Source organism: Corella eumyota, chromosome 2 (assembly GCF_963082875.1).
Source record: "Corella eumyota chromosome 2, kaCorEumy4.1, whole genome shotgun sequence".
In the NCBI taxonomy this organism is placed as follows: Eukaryota; Metazoa; Chordata; class Ascidiacea; order Phlebobranchia; family Corellidae; genus Corella; species Corella eumyota.
This window is the reverse complement of record NC_137491.1, coordinates 3777567-3793559: the sequence shown is the minus strand read 5'-3', so window position 1 is coordinate 3793559 and position 15993 is coordinate 3777567. Positions and strand designations below refer to the sequence as shown.

The 15993-nt window shown below is 28.0% G+C and overlaps 5 protein-coding genes and 2 non-coding genes across 8 annotated transcripts; 4 read left to right on the top strand and 3 right to left on the bottom strand.

The window, feature by feature from the left end:
* Positions 1-584: 584 nt before the first annotated feature.
* On the bottom strand, positions 585-1754 carry LOC145741406 (uncharacterized). Its single transcript, XM_082558995.1, has 3 exons — positions 1653-1754; positions 1311-1438; positions 585-918 (listed from the first exon to the last, which is right to left on the bottom strand). Exons 1-3 carry the CDS (start codon positions 1659-1661, stop codon positions 585-587), a joined length of 471 nt encoding a protein of 156 aa, XP_082415121.1. The 5' UTR covers positions 1662-1754.
* Positions 1755-2572: 818 nt separating this feature from the next.
* On the bottom strand, positions 2573-5918 carry LOC145743306 (uncharacterized). Its single transcript, XM_082561242.1, has 5 exons — positions 5869-5918; positions 5260-5366; positions 4476-4666; positions 3712-3878; positions 2573-3344 (listed from the first exon to the last, which is right to left on the bottom strand). Exons 2-5 carry the CDS (start codon positions 5350-5352, stop codon positions 2812-2814), a joined length of 984 nt encoding a protein of 327 aa, XP_082417368.1. The 5' UTR covers positions 5353-5366; positions 5869-5918; the 3' UTR covers positions 2573-2811.
* Positions 5919-7593: 1675 nt separating this feature from the next.
* Trnal-cag (transfer RNA leucine (anticodon CAG)) lies at positions 7594-7676 on the top strand. Its single transcript has one exon. It is a non-coding gene; the product is annotated as a tRNA-Leu (tRNA).
* A 5-nt stretch (positions 7677-7681) lies between these two features.
* Trnak-cuu (transfer RNA lysine (anticodon CUU)) lies at positions 7682-7754 on the top strand. The gene has a single exon. It is a non-coding gene; the product is annotated as a tRNA-Lys (tRNA).
* Positions 7755-8126: 372 nt separating this feature from the next.
* LOC145743533 (uncharacterized) lies at positions 8127-8713 on the top strand. The gene is made up of 3 exons (XM_082561520.1): positions 8127-8228; positions 8317-8467; positions 8637-8713. The coding sequence occupies exons 1-3, from the start codon at positions 8127-8129 to the stop codon at positions 8699-8701; spliced, it is 318 nt and encodes a 105-aa protein (XP_082417646.1). The 3' UTR covers positions 8702-8713.
* A 1728-nt stretch (positions 8714-10441) lies between these two features.
* LOC145741405 (alpha-(1,6)-fucosyltransferase-like) lies at positions 10442-13818 on the top strand. Its single transcript, XM_082558993.1, has 9 exons — positions 10442-10445; positions 10782-10809; positions 10875-10974; positions 11274-11529; positions 11851-12046; positions 12234-12425; positions 12795-12951; positions 13256-13392; positions 13665-13818. The coding sequence occupies exons 1-9, from the start codon at positions 10442-10444 to the stop codon at positions 13816-13818; spliced, it is 1224 nt and encodes a 407-aa protein (XP_082415119.1).
* Positions 13363-15901, bottom strand: LOC145743010 (transmembrane protein 170A-like). Of its 2 annotated transcripts, none has more exons than XM_082560865.1 (4): positions 15652-15901; positions 14974-15144; positions 14435-14593; positions 13363-13796 (listed from the first exon to the last, which is right to left on the bottom strand). In XM_082560865.1, exons 1-3 carry the CDS (start codon positions 15701-15703, stop codon positions 14463-14465), a joined length of 354 nt encoding a protein of 117 aa, XP_082416991.1. In that variant the 5' UTR covers positions 15704-15901; the 3' UTR covers positions 13363-13796; positions 14435-14462. The 2 variants fall into 2 exon arrangements, with proteins under 2 accessions (XP_082416991.1, XP_082416990.1); XM_082560864.1 differs by having other exon boundaries at positions 13363-13756.
* Positions 15902-15993: the final 92 nt, after the last annotated feature.

Sequence of the window (15993 nt, the reverse complement as noted above, 5' to 3'; positions counted from 1 at the left end):
ATTAGTAATTTTTTATATTTAAATTTTTTTTGTGTTTTAAAAATAGTAGAAATAAACAATATTGGTCTATTTTACCAATCGAATATATTCTCGAAAATCAAACTTTTAAAAACGACATTTTTTTGCAATGGGTTTCTCTATAACGTTTCAAAAATTCAAATTTGGAAAACGATACTAAAACTTGGTTTGAAATTTTTTAGAAATTTCGGAAAAAAACGTTAATGTAGGCGTTGGCCTGAAAATAAGGTCGAATTTTTTTCAGAAAAAGAACCATCAGGTCATCAAAAATATACTACTCTTAATATATTTTTCAATCTGAGTTATTTTTAAACTTATAAAACACATTTTATCAGCAGTCTAACTTAGCAGGCAAGAAATAAAACATTTTTGTGCAGTACGATTTTAATACAATAAACGCTACAACTACAAAAGTACAAAATAAATACGTATTTAAATTAAAGTCATGTTTAAGAAAAAGTAACACAGTAAATAACAATTTATCACAAGTAAATATACGTTTTGCATCTCTATATAATGTATAAAATGTAATTGACATAGGTAAGTAGGAAAAGTTCAAGATATCTTTAAGCCCATGACATTTGTCTAGATTTATTGCATTTTTTAATTATTCTTTTACTTGCTATGCAATTGCATGCACTGGGAATTTTTATCGATAGAACTCCCTCTGATATGTTTTGAAAATGATGCCATTTCAAAATTGGCATATTTCTGAGACCTTTAATTTTTTTGTTGGTGCAGGTTGCTGGGTTGACGCAGTATTTGTCACAGAGAACTGCGGAAAATCGTTCAGGATCAAGATTTTTGCAAGTAAAGTATCCGGTTTTCCATCTTGAGACACCTTGGTTATTTCCAGACGATGGGACGATGGCAAATTTACATTCGTATTTTTCAAGTTTACTGTGAAAAAAATAAAAGCTTTAAATTGTATGTTATATAATATAAAATATACTTATAGTTTAACACCTTTGTCTACACTAAATTTATTGTTAATTTTATCGTAGTAGTCTAAGTTTAGAATGTTTTTGTCAGCTTGATTTTTAAACCTTAATTCATATATTTGCCTAAACTTATACCCGTTAAAGGCCTACTAAAGAATGGGAGCAGTAGGAATTAAACCAAACACCGTGTTAATCATACAACAAAACAAATTAATGTTATTCAAAAAAATCTTAGATCCTAGGTGGACTTACCAAGCCACTGTAACATGCATGTAAAAAATATATACCTAAAGTTACTTTAAATATATTCACAACATAGGCAACTGTAGAGGTTAGAGCTAAAATTTTCACCTTTTATCGCTTCTTGACATGTATTTTGTTACTTTTTTGTAGCATTTTGTCTGTTTCGCCGCTGTAGCCCTCAGTGTAATAAAAATAATCAAAAGTAGAAAGAGACCCGCAGTAACTTGGTTTAAAATCTGTAAAAAATAAAAAAATTAATTTAACTTTGAAGATATTGACTAACTATGTACATATTATAATTTGTGAACAAATAAAACTATTAAATATTAACATCTTTTTCACTGGTAAACTGTGAGTAAAATGATATTCAATCTATAGTTTACCAGGAATGAAATTAACTAACAATTTTTTATACAAATAAAACGAAAGTTTAACAGAAATAATGCTTACTTTTGCCATGTTGCTTCTAATAAATAATTCTTATTTTCTTTATATAATGTTCAATAATTCAGTTCTCAACTTTTCTTTGTAGTGACTTTGTCTTTGATTTTCTTTAAAGTGTTGTGAATTAACATTGTGGAGATCCTTTATATAGTTTAAAACGGCAAGTAGTAGCAATCATGGGTTTTTTACCGTTAACGCGCAAGCCCGCAGATCTATATAATTTCGTAAATAGAGAAAAGTGTATAAAAAACTAATCAAACTGTTTAACAAAACCCAATTTAAAAACTTATCAAAGATTATTACTGTACAGATATTGTTTAAAAATTAAAGATAGTGTTATTTTTTTGTTAATTATGTTATTTTTTAATATTTTAAATGCCAAAAAAACTATTTCTATAGTTAAATAACTGTGGCTTTATTATGCGATCGATTTAACCTTTCGTGTGAATAGACGATTGAATAAACGCTAAAACGGGGGGAAATCCCTGGGTTTTCCCCTTACTAACTAAGGTATGTTCGCTAGTATGGTTATTTACGTTAATATTAAAAAGTTTGCTAATGTCGTCATAGTTTCGGCTTGTGTAAACTATCTGATTTGGTGTTTTTATACAAAAAGAATTGCCAATTACAATATCGCAATAGAGAAACTTTCGCTACATTGTCTTTCTATAAATAAATACGTTTTTTTGTATTTATTTTTTCTTCATGTGGGAAGGCCGACTTACGACATAAACATAGACTATTACTTAACCGTATTTCGTAAAAATAATTTGATAACGTAATATTTTTAAAGCTATGTTTTCGTTTTTAAACTTTTATTCGGGAACAGGGGTTAATACTCAAAAGTATTGAATTTTGTTATTAAATTAAATTTATCCTAACTTAAATTTTTAACCTATATATTCTTTTTTTCAAAGACGCAGAAAATTCGAGAAAATAACTTGATAAAATAATGTTACGTAATTTGGTTGAAATGTAGTTTTTGGTACCTAAAATGGATTACTTTGTCATTTGATCGAAAATTAAAGGATTTCCACTTTAATTTCGGTAAATGGTAGTTTTTAAAAGTTTTGGTTTTAATGCAAAAGTCTATTCGTTCAAAAAGTTTTCGGTAATATTAACAAAATACCACATCTAATATAAAATCATTACATAATAATATATTTTATTTGCATTTGAGTTTCTTGAAGGCTAGAACAGTGCTGCTTCGAAACTGCTTCGACCGAAAATTATAAACTAAAATATTCTGGCAAGGGTGGCTCATAAACAAAAACTGAACAATCGAGTATAACCATGACAACGCCGTGTCGTCATCACATGGTGACGTCACAAACACAGTAAGAACAAAAGTCGGTATAACGCTGATGAAAAACAAAGTAGTCATGATGATTAGAATCCAAAAAGCTTCAACGGATTCATTTTTCTTTTTTTTCTGTTTTCGTTCGATTTGATTTTGTTTAGTGTTGCCATTTAATTTCGAAATTTTATTTAAACTTGACTTTTTTTGTACACCATGTGATATATTTTTAATTTTATTTGTTTTCGTCAAGTTATTTGTATCATTATTATAATCTCTGTCAGATGGACAAACGGTTGCTTGTTGTTGCATTTTTTTACAGCAGTGAAATAGGTTGGATTCATAACAGGTGCATACATCGTGTTGAAGATTAATTTTGTTATAAAATTTCTGAAAACATCCTGAAAATGTAAATTTAAAACTCCTTTTTATAAACTTATTCATTTTTGGTGAGAATTTATTTATTCTTGATGTGAGAAGACAACTTTGTAGCCTAAATATGGGGTAAAATTAGTTACACCGACCCAGTTTTAAGTTGACTTTGGCAGTTTAGAATATTACAGATTATAATTGGCTAATAAACAATTTGCCGATTGTTTTTTTTAACTAAGCCTGTGTTAAAACTGCCTTTACTGTCTTATTTGACAGCACTACAGCATAAAAGCGGTGGGGATCAAACCCTGGACCTTATGCGGTGAATAAAGTCAAGTGTTCTAACCACTGGACCACGGCAATAATAAATAAAAAAAATAATTTTTTTAAACTTACCAGAGGATTTGTTGTTGTTTTTTAAACAATAAAAAGCCGTATAAAGATTGAAAGTAATGACAATAAATACAGGCAGAGCCCAACAAATATAATACAACAAAACTTCATTGTTTGAACTTTTTTGAATTTCGTTGGTGCCCAGTAAAAATAAAGGCCCAACACCAAATCTAAAACATTGAATTTGATATTAAAAAAATACTAAAATGTGGTATAAGACAGTATTAAAATAATATTGATGTCAAAATAGTTTTGTTTTTCACACTTAGTTAGTAAGCATTCAAGCGCTTCCATGCAAAAACATTGGTTTTAACCGCTTCTAAGCGGTTTAAAAGATGCGCTCTACTAACTCTTTAAAAAGCAACATATAATAAAAAAAAAACGTTTGTTACACCACTTAAGATAGTTTCTAAAAAATTGTGTTAAAAAACTTAAGTTACAGCCAACTTATAAGAAATAATTTATGTTTAAATTATTTGTGTTTCTATGTAAAAATAATAGATTAGACAAAAACATCAAGTCCTTATAAACTTGGTATATTTTTTTGTTAACAAACCTCAGACATTATAATAAACGACTATAATACCCAACCTACCCATTTAGGACACTCGTTTAAAAGGGAACGCGGTTTTTACATAAAATTCTTAGTTTTTTTTGTAAAAATGATAAGAGAGACAAAACATCAAGTCCTAATAAACTTGGGATACATTTTTGTTTACAATCTGGTTTTAAAATTTCTTAATAAACTACCATTATAAACAACCTACCTGTTTAGGACACTTGTTTGAAAGGGAACGCGGTTAAGAAGGGGCCAAATTGTGCCCCCAAATATAGACACAAGAGTTGTAACCGATAAAATTATTCCAACTTTAGTGATTGAGATTATTTGTTGGTAACGAAATGGAAATCTGATTGCAATAAATCGATCAATGGTCATTACGGATAAGAACCAGGGTATCTGGAAATATAAAAAGTCATGAAAATTACAAAATTTTCATATTTTGAAATGTTTTATATACGAGTCAATTTTTTTTATATTTTTTATTTTTTATTTTGGTTTTTCGCGCACAGATGAAAGGTATTAAAAAAGGTATGCAATAAATATTATATTAATGCGACGGGAAAAAACGACAAAATCAGTTTTTTGATTCAAAACATCTCATAAGTATTAATGTTTACATAACAAAGTACGTTATGGCATGATGACCAAAACCCAATTTTTTGTATTATTACTTTGTCCCTGACTAATCTAATATCAGCCACCCCTTATACATGTTTTTAACTTGGTATTATTTTGTTTACTGAAGTGTTAATTGTTGTTTTGGCTTGCATATATATAGTAAATATTGTTAACGCCATACCGAAAGCATAAACACTTTTGAAAGGGTTAAATTAAAAGTATAAGGAAATCTAATCCATATAATTTCTTAACTCTTATTTGTGCATTATGTGTAGCTATACAAATTGCTTTTAAAGTTAAGCAAATTACTAATTAGGTTAATGTTGTTTGTATAATAAGGAAAACACATTTAATTTAACTGTTAAACTTACAATTAAAATATATGTTGCTAACAAACAACTCATTGCTTTCAGTAAAGGTTGATTCTCTGCGTCATAATCTTTAAATATTTTGTTTAAATTCATCACTTGGTTGAAATCTGGGATATATAAATATCATATAAGCTTAACCTTTAATTGGTTAAAGGCTTATTTTCTGCATATTTTAAATGATATTTGTTTATTTCGTTACTATTTTAAAGATTTAGTAATAAAATAGCTTTCTTTAAAGTTTATTTCGTACAACTACATAAGATTAGGTCAAATAACATTACTGTAAAGTGTTGAGCTCTGTTTTTTTTTATAATTATTTTATAATTTATTTTGGCAGCGTGGTGTAGTTGTCACAACACATGGCTTCACTGCATGAGGTTCAGAGTTCAATCACCACTGCCCTTATGTTGTAGCGCCTTTGAGTACGGTGCTATAAACAGTATTAACCTGTGTTGAGTCAATACTTAATCAGCAGCTAAATTATCGGGCAATTATAATCAATAATATTCTAAACTGTTAAAGGCAATTAAGACTGGGTCGGGGAAACAAATATTTCTCTATGTTTAGGTCGTAAAAAAACAAAAAAAAGTTTTTTTTTAAAGGGCTTACCATTGCCTTGTAAATCATTTGTGTAAAATATCTGAACATACACTAACACCCTTACAGGCAAATATATAAGCCCAATTATAAAATCACAAATAGAAAGGCAGATGCGACAAAGTCCGTATGGGTTCCAATAACAATCCCGGTATTTAAAAATCACGAAAGGAACAACCGCGTTTCCCAGCAATGAAATTAAAATTACGATTATTGTTGCAATGATGTCGTATAGTATACCTGCCACACTGCAATCTCTAAAAAAAATATTTTTATATATTTTTGATGGTAGTTACTTTTTTTTACATTTATCAAATCGTTGAAATCATCTAAGGATTTATAATTTATTGACCTGAAAAAAATTATTTCCAAAATTTAATTAGCAACTAGATTTTTTCAATATTTTTAATTATCTTTAAAACCAATTCAATTTTATTATTTAAAAAAAAACCTTTTAGTTTAATTAAATTATAAAAAAAAATAACAATAAAATGTATTTGTTGTTTAGTAATATAGTTACATATTATTTTTAAATTTGGCACCTAAAAAAAATAAAATTAAAACAGATCTTAGTTTTGTAAATAATATTTTTAAACAGTTTTAAGCCATGTTTTAAATGTTTAAAATAGTATATTTAGTTGTTTTTATATTCAATTTTACCTTTGTAAATTAAAAGTCACATTGGCTGAATGAGATAATTTTGAGCAATGCTGTAACAGATATTGTCCGTTGCAGTTTGTATTATTATAATCCATAACAACGTAAATTTTTGTAAAAATATAACCTCAAATAAATTTTAAATTTATATATTTAATATCTATTTTTTTGGGCTATTTAATTTTTTTTAAGAGTATACTATTTAAAATATCTAATATACTATTACTTCTTAACCTAATCCTAATTTAAAATGTCTCTTGTAGTTAACGGTCCTCGAACGTACCTTTACATTTATTGTCGCCAAATTTCTTATTATTTTAACGGGACCCTAAAATATATATTTGTTTGCTTAAACACACTTACTTAAACTATAATTACAACATTTCTAATAATAGTTTATTCATGTTTTATGATTAAGATAATAAATAAATATTTTTCGTGATACTTTTACAGTTCTCGTTTTTTTACTTTTTTCTTCCTAATTTTTTTAAAATAAAACTGTAAACTATAAGTGATTTAAATTAAATAATATTTCTAGTTATATACAACTTTACTTTTCTCCCTTTGGGTAATAGTGTCTATTTAAACAAATTTATGCTGTTTTTTGCGTTTCTGAAATGCTAGTTATCCTAAAAATCAACGAAAGCCTTAATTACTTTTAACAAGTTGAATGAATTATGTAAAGGAAAATTTCGTGATTTAAATTGTTTGTTGTTATTTTTTTTGTTACTTTAACACATAAATAATTAATATTAGTGGATTAAATTTTTAAAATAAAAATAATTTAGATAATAGATAACATTATCAGCTTAAAAAAGAAAAATTGTTTTCCGAAAATTATTTACAATCTTGGAAAAAAAAATTAAAATTTTGCGAAGTTAATGTGCCAGCAGTTTTGTTTTATGGTATATTATTTTTGCACAAACTTAGCAAAATTTTAAATAATATTCGTTTAAAATTATAGCAAAATCTTATGTAAAACAATTTTAAAAATATTTATTATACCTTCATTTTAAAAAAATTTTAGTTTTCAACAATCCCCTACCATTATGATCGCATTTTCGCTGTCGAACAGCGCATGGCAGAATGGCCGAGTGGTCTAAGGCGCTACGTTCAGGTCGTAGTCTACTTCGTAGGCGCGGGTTCGAATCCCGCTTCTGTCACTTACGCCCGGCTAGCTCAGTCGGTAGAGCGTTGGACTCTTAATCCAACGGTCGTGGGTTCGAGCCCCACGTTGGGCGTGTTTTTTTTGTTTTCAGAAAATAACTAAATTGTATGATTAACTGTTGTAAATTTTTTTAAAATTATTATTAACTGCGTCATTTTTTAAAGTGTAAGGCGAGTAAATTTCAATAAACAAACAGTCATCTGCGTCAATTCAACTATTTAGTTATCATTTATTATCTAAAGCTGTACGTGATTTTTGTGCGGTTTACTAGGAATTTATGTTACAGAAAAAGATAATAAATGTCAAAGAAGGGAGGGACTTCATTGAACACAAATATTAGTTAAAGTTTAAACAGCTGCATTAATAAAGTTACACTAAAATGAAGGTTTATAAACTGATGATCTACTAAAATTAATTTTAAATTTATGAACCGCAGTATAAAAATATGGCACATTTTAAAATAAAGCACAAATTGCTTTTAAGTTTATTGTTAATTAGTTTTTGGATTAATTTAGGTAATTCTAAAGGTAACAAATACAAATTCAAGGTAAGTTTAGCCTATATAAAATTAACTTATACTCTTGTTGATAATATAGCTTGTTTTTTATAATACCAATTACTATTTAATGTTTTAGAAAATTGAATTCGATAAAAAGGCAAAAAATCTGCTTCGTCAAGCAAGTCGAGTCGCAGTAGAACACCTTTGTACTGGTAAAAATATTCATCCACAAATATGGCTTACAATTTGTAAAAACAATAACCATCATTTACAACCTGATCCAATATGTAAGTTGTTAAAAAAAATAAAAAATAAAGATAAACATTTAATCGCTTTATAGCTTTTTTGTCACAAAAAATGTTGTTTTGCAATTTTAAGTTATTTTACCCAATAAATAATAGTATACAGAATTAGGAAAAAGGATAATCGCTTGATTGTAAAAATACATATTTTTAGATGTACGATATTGCATAGATTGTCACATTGCTGACCCAATTTGTTGGAACGGATGTCCCCAGTGACGTCATTATTTGCTGCATGACGTCATCAGAAAGTTTTTTTTTTTAAACTGAAATTTCCTTATTTAATTTTATTTCAATACAGAATACATAATTAAAAAATGTTATTTAAAATTTTAAAATTGCTTTTAAATTATAAACCCATTCTTTTTTGTTGGACATATAGGCAAAATTTGGATAAAAGTTTTTAAATTGCGTAACTTGGGTTGTTCTTTAATTTTGAAATCATAGTGTTCCGTAAACCTAAAAAGTTTGCTTATATTTATCAAAATGCTAGATTTGCACTCAATAAATATAAATACATTAAAAAGCATCTAAACAGATACTGTCTTACACCCTATACTTCAGTATTACCTATATGAAAAACACTGTCACTTAAAAAAATGGCTTTAATATTTTATGCAGCCTGAACCATCGCCTAACCAAACGGTAATAAACAAAACTAGACTCTACTTTTATTGATCTAAATAAAGATATATAAACTAGTTATAACTAGCTCTAAACCCTAGGCTGGCTTATTACTTGGTCTCTTTTTACCATAGGTGGGCACAGTTAATCGAAAAAGCAACTTCGTTAAGTGGTTATTCGATACACAATACAGTAACTTCGCTAACGTTTTTTCGTTAAATTAAACCAAATGTAACGGAAGTTATCATTGAACGTTAACGTTAAAATTTAATTAAAACAAACAAAGAAATTACCTTTTTATAAAAAAAGATTTAAAAAAAATAGATTTTTTCTTAATCGATGTTTTAACTAGGCGAAAATGGTTTAGAAAAAGTTTTTAAAACTGGCTTAGGCCCAATGCCCAAATAACAGTTGCCGGATAATAATTACTTACATCGTTTAAAAATTGCGACGATTAAACCCGATAAACAGCGATTTTAAACATATATATTCCTTATATTACCATGGATTTACTTGTAAAATATTGAGTTAACGGGCTTAATTCAACGAAAGCACAATTTAACGAAAGTTAACAGGTCCGATAACGATTTTTAAAATTAACTTAAAAGTTAAATTTTAACAAAAAAATTAACTTCGTTATTTAACGTTTAACGCATTAACGATTTGGTGCCCACCTTTGCAAACTACTTTTAAAAATTCGGTACGGTTAAAAATTCTGGCCAAAACTAAATTTCGTTATTAAGTTAATTCTATTGAAATCATATACAAAACTGAAAACCCAGACTTAACACAGTTATATTTGTTCTTTGCCAAATTTAGCAAAATGTTTTCACGAGTAGGCTAAGTAAATAAAATACCTACACTTTATTGCTGAATTAGCATTAGCATACACATTAGTTTGCTTGATGTCAAAACTCTATATGTTTAAACTGGTTATTTAATAAGCTACATTTTTAAACTTATGAAAAATACAAACAAAACCCATAAAAATATTATATTTGTTGCAATTGCCGATTAAAGTAATTTTGAAATAAACGTTTAAAAAACTTTTTTACAAATTCCAAAACGTATACTATTATACTAATGCATTTATTATACTAAAATAACATATCTATAGTTCCGCTATTTGACTTTACCAACAAAACTCAGAGAATAGAAAAACAAAACTAACATTTGGTTATAAAATATAGTGTGAAATCAATATTTGTGATACAGAAAAATGTAAACTAAGGCTAGGATTGGATATTTATTTAGGTATGAAATCAAAATGGAAATGTGCTGTGTTATTTTTGCTAATTGAATTAATATTAATTGTCATATATTTATATAACTACAATGGGTAAGTTTCTATAATGCAGTAGCCTTATAATATCAACGATTTAAAATTTTTTGTGTAATTATATAAAGATTTACATTTTTATTCTTTTTATTGACATATATATCTTATATTGTAATTAATATTTATTGTATATCATGAAATTTTAAATTATTATACTTGTTATTCAAATTTAGAAGCTTTTTAAAGGGCAAAGGTCGGGTATATAATGCTAAAAAAGGTAACTTTTCAAATCTGTATTTAAGCTACATTCGTCTTTTAAAAATTGTGCTGTTATTACTTATATTTATTTAATATTTAATAAAATAGAACTGTTTTCATTTAACTTTATGTTTTCAGATTCTAATGAACGTCTTGTAGAACCAAGGTAATATTTAAAATAAAGTAGGCTATCAACATTTTTTGATGTTCGTAAAATTTATTATTTTTTAGAAAAATTGTTGAAAAAATTGTCGTGCCAGATCAGGAATTAAGATCAAAGGAATTAATTAAACTCGGAAAATTAGTGCAAAATTACATATCTAAATTGCAGGTATCTTTACAAATAAGTAGGCTACTAATATACTTTAATATCTTAACGCTATAAATGACTTAAATTTAGTTGATCCAAAAACCAATCAGTAGATTAATAATAGGGCAGCTAACATCATAAATATTCCAATCTGCAAAGGGTCAATCGAGACTGAGTCAGGGTAACATATGTTACTTTATGTTTAGGCTGTTAAGTTGGTCATTTTAAATCAAAGATAAATAAAACAAAAAAAGTAATACTGAAAAAAAAAATTATACGGTAAACTATGTCAAAATCATTTTATAAACTCATATTTTTAGAGACAATCAGACTGTAACAATGTTTTACCATACGGTTTAATATCATGTGGTTTTGGTTGCACTATTCACGACCTGACAATTGGTTTATTTTATGCTTTAAATCGTAATAAAACGTTGGTTGTTGTACGAAAAACTGACCCAAAATCAAGAAGAAAGGCGAATATAGCGATCAAAAATGAGGATTTGAGAAAAGTTTTAGTTCCGTTTGGCCCAGATTGTCCGTTAGCTGCATATAATCAAGACATAGAAAATCTTGGTAATTAAGAAAAATTTTCGACTTTTTTTTTCATATACTATTTTCTGGTTACCTGTTTTATATTTAAAACGTTTTAAACTTAAATATTAAATTGGTGATTAAGATAACTTAACAATGTATTTGAAAACAATATGTAACACTTCAGCTATATGTAACACTTAAAATATATAGCATAATAGGAACTATTGAAAATGAGTTGTTTCTTTTTTTCGCATAAAACTTTATGTTACACTTTGCAATTTTACAATAGGCCTACTTCTGATTACTGGTACATTAAAAACTATATAGACATTCTAATTATTAAAATAATTTTTATTTAAGACGAAACTGGATTCAAATTTAATTTTACTTTGCATGCAATACCTCCTTACATCCGGGACACTGTGTCTAAGCTTCACCCCAGCCCCATGGCATGGTGGGTGGGTCAAATGGCTGCCTACGTCATCAAGGTTCAACCAAAGGTCAGGGAAGAGGTTGAAAGGTTATGGAAAAAGAACAAACTAAGGCCATTAGTTGGGTAAAAAAACGCCAACTAAAAGTTCAACATTTTTTCTTCGTTTTTAAGTTTAAAAAAAATTTAAATTTAAATTTTTTACCCAAAATTCTTGAACCAGATTTGTGTAAAAACATCTCTTTTTTTACTTATAAATATATAAGAGTTGTAGCTGGTATTAAAATATCTTAAATTGGATTTTTCTTTTTAGTATCCATGTACGCCGGACAGATAAATTAAAACGCGAATCAAAATTTCAAGGGTTGGAAGAATATATAAAGCTAGTAGATAATTGGTACCAAGATTATGAAATGGATATTGGAATAAAAAACAAAACAAATTTAAAACGAAATGTTTATATCGCCACTGATACACCAAACGTTATAACGGAAGCTATAACAAAGTAATGAGTTATTTATTTATTTTTTTTTTCATACTTATTTGTTCTCGATGTGCGAATGTTGACTTCATGACCTAAATGTAGAGTAACATTGGTTTCCCCGACCTAGTCCTAAATAGCCTTTGAAAGCATTATTAGATATATATAATAAAGGTATTATTGAATATAATTGCCCTAAAATTAAGCTGTTGTTTAAGTCCTGGTAAGCAAAAGTTCACACTGTTTAAAGCGTTGTACCGAAGGGCGCTACAGTACGAGAGCAATGTGAATCGAACCCGGGACTTCAAAGTGTTATGCCCGCTACACCACGATAACGGTAGATTTAATATCCAATTCATTAAAAACATAACAATCCTAACTTAAAATCTTCAGGTACAGCCAAGCATACAATATATTATTTGACCCCGAATCTGTTGAAAACGCAAACAACAAATTAGACAGATTTACTGAAAACGGAATAACTTCGGCTGTGTTAGATGTTCTAAGACTGGTCGAATGTGATTTTGTCGTTTGTACTTTTACATCAAACGTAAGTTAATTAATAGTTCAAAAATAGACCAAACAATATTCCTATTGTTTAGTATCTACTACCCCAAACCAGCTTCAATCGATAGAAAGTTAGGTTTATTTTTAAATAATATTGCTTTCAAATTAATTTGCCGATTGGTTTTTGGTTTACCAGGAAATTGTAATGCGTTTCTAATGCTTTACTTAACTGGACCACATCATGGAAGAAGTGGGAATCAAACACAATCCTTATGTAGTGAACACAAGTGTTCATACCACTGAACTAGCGACTTATTTTTTACTGTTTAATAATTGTTTTTTTTTAGATATGCAGACTCGTTGAAGAACTAATGCAAGTTAAATATGGTATTGCAATTAACAAAGTTTATTCAATTGACTGGCCGTACAACTTTAAACGTCGTGTAATGCCAGCATTTCATACAGCTATATTAGACCACATAAGGTTATTGAAATATTTAATATTTATGTTGTTGCAAAAAATCCAAGAATAATAATAATAATAATTTTATTTAAATACAAGATTAAAGTTTGTGCGATATTTTATTTAACTTTTATTTAGCTATCATTTTTATATTTTTATTATTCCATAATTTTTACAGCAATTTCTGTTCCACCAATTCTTTAAACTTGTTGATATTTCAAAATCCGCAATTTCTAATTTTGAGTTGCACCAAACTGTTTCCAATTTAAACTCCATTTTATCTCATTTTTAAGGACTGGAGAGTTAGAATTAAAGATAGGAGATCTCATCTCACCAGAAACATTTGAACTAAAATCAAATACGTGGTACGGAAAAAACATCAGAACTGGAAAAAGAGGAAAATATCCACCTCATAAAATCAAAAACTATAACAATATTAATAAATGAAGTAACGAAATTAAACAAGCCAATATTAGTCTTAATTAGTCAAATTTAAAAAAGAAAGATTCAAACATGTTATTTTTTTATTTTTTTTTGTATATATCTTTATCCTCGATGTGGGAAAGTCGAATGCGCGACTTAAACATAGAGTAACAACTGTTACTCCGACCCAGTCTTGAGTTGCCTTTAGCAGTTTGAGATATTATAGATTATAATTGCCCAGTAATTATGCTGCTGATTACGTGCTGGCTCAGCAGGAGTTCATACCATTTATAGCGCCTTACTTAAGGGCGCTACAGCATGAGAGCAGTGGGGATTAAACCCACGACCTCACGGTGGTGTAGCAAGTGTTCTTACCACTACCACACCACGCTGCCGGTACCACGCTGCCGGTAATTTCTTAATAGATTACAAATCAACTTTTATAAAACAATGTGTTAATGTACACATTAAGTAAAATCAATATGAAAAGCTTTTAAAATCGGTTTATAAAGTGACCAAAAAAGCTATTTTACAAGAGTAAAATTTACCAATACAAGTATAAAATTAAACTTTTACGCAAACTTACAAATATAACTTAAATATTAAAATTTACATTTTAGTACAGAAATCTTTTTTTTACCTATTTTCTCGAAGAAATTTGTTTCATATCAGAGTGTTGGTAACAGTCTTGTTAATGATAATCCAATGACCATTGTGGTCTGACCTACACCCCATATAAGGGCAACTTTAGGTGGCATACTCCATCTTAAAGACTGATAAACTCCTGCTATAACTGCACCTATTAAAAACAAGCATTTTTAAAGCAAAAATTTCTGTCATTATTTTATACAATTCAAAAAATTGTTCATGAAAATTTCAACTTTAAAGGTACTTTGTATATTAATAGTATATACAATCTAAAACATAAGTAGTTTAATTAATGGGTAATTATAATCTATATTCCAAACTTTTAAAAGGCAACTCGAGACTGGGTCAGGGTAATTGATGTTACTCTATGTTTTCGTAAAGTCGACCTTCTCACATTAAGAATAAATAAATAAAAAAAATAGTATATATTATAAAAGTGCTTCAAATCACAATTTAAAACTTTGCCTATACAACTAATTAAAAAAAACTAAATTATTAAATTTGCTCAAAACTAATAATCCATTTACATACTTGTTAATATACCACCAGTTAGTGGCATAATAATTCCCATCAAAGCAACAGCCAAAGCATACCATCGACCATATGAGTGATTATGTAAGCTTAAAAAACTTAGAATTGCGATTATGGAGTGAATAAAAATGGAGGAAAATAAAACCCAGATGAATAAGATCAACCATATTTCTAAAACAAAATAGATTTAAAACTAAAGTACATATATTTATAAATATAATTTATTATTTATTATAAAATAAATTTGCTAGATAATTTAGTTATTTTTATTTTTTTAGTATATAAGTTTATCCTCGATGTAGGAAAGTCAAATGCGCGACTTAAACATAGAGTAACATCAGTTACTCCAACCCAGTCTTGAGTTGCCTGTGGCAGTTTGGGATTTTATAGATTATAATTGCCCGATAAATATGCTAATGATTAAGTGCTGGCTCCGCAGAAGTTTGTATCGTTTATAGCGCCTTACTCAAGGGCGCTACAGCATGAGATTAATGGGGATTGAACCCACGACCTCATGTGAGGTGTTGCAAGTGTTCTTACCAGTTTACCACTACACCACACTGCCGGTTTTGCATATTTAAGTAAAATTAGTTGTTTTTTGCTTAAATTTTTGCAAATAAACGCAGTTTAAAATTTTGCAATATTTAAACTTTAGTTTAGAAGTTAGTATTTTTTTACCTTCAAATCCAATAAGATCCTTAGACGCTAAAATTAAAGTCTGCCAATACATTTTTCAGTTTTGACTGAAATTTTTAACATTTATTTCACTTTGATATTAAAGCACCTTTATGCATCTCAGTAGTAATAAATTTTGCAAGTAAGTTAATTAACTTTCTAAGATTTCAGAAACAATATTTTTAATTTTTACCCGCCCTTAAACTTGTTTTTTACCCCCTATTGAATTAAGACCAGTGTCATTTTGCTAGAATTTTTTTTTCACAACTGCGCATTTTTCCGAAATATTACGTTGATAAAATAAGTTACGTCGATAACACAAAATTAACAAAAACACATTATTTA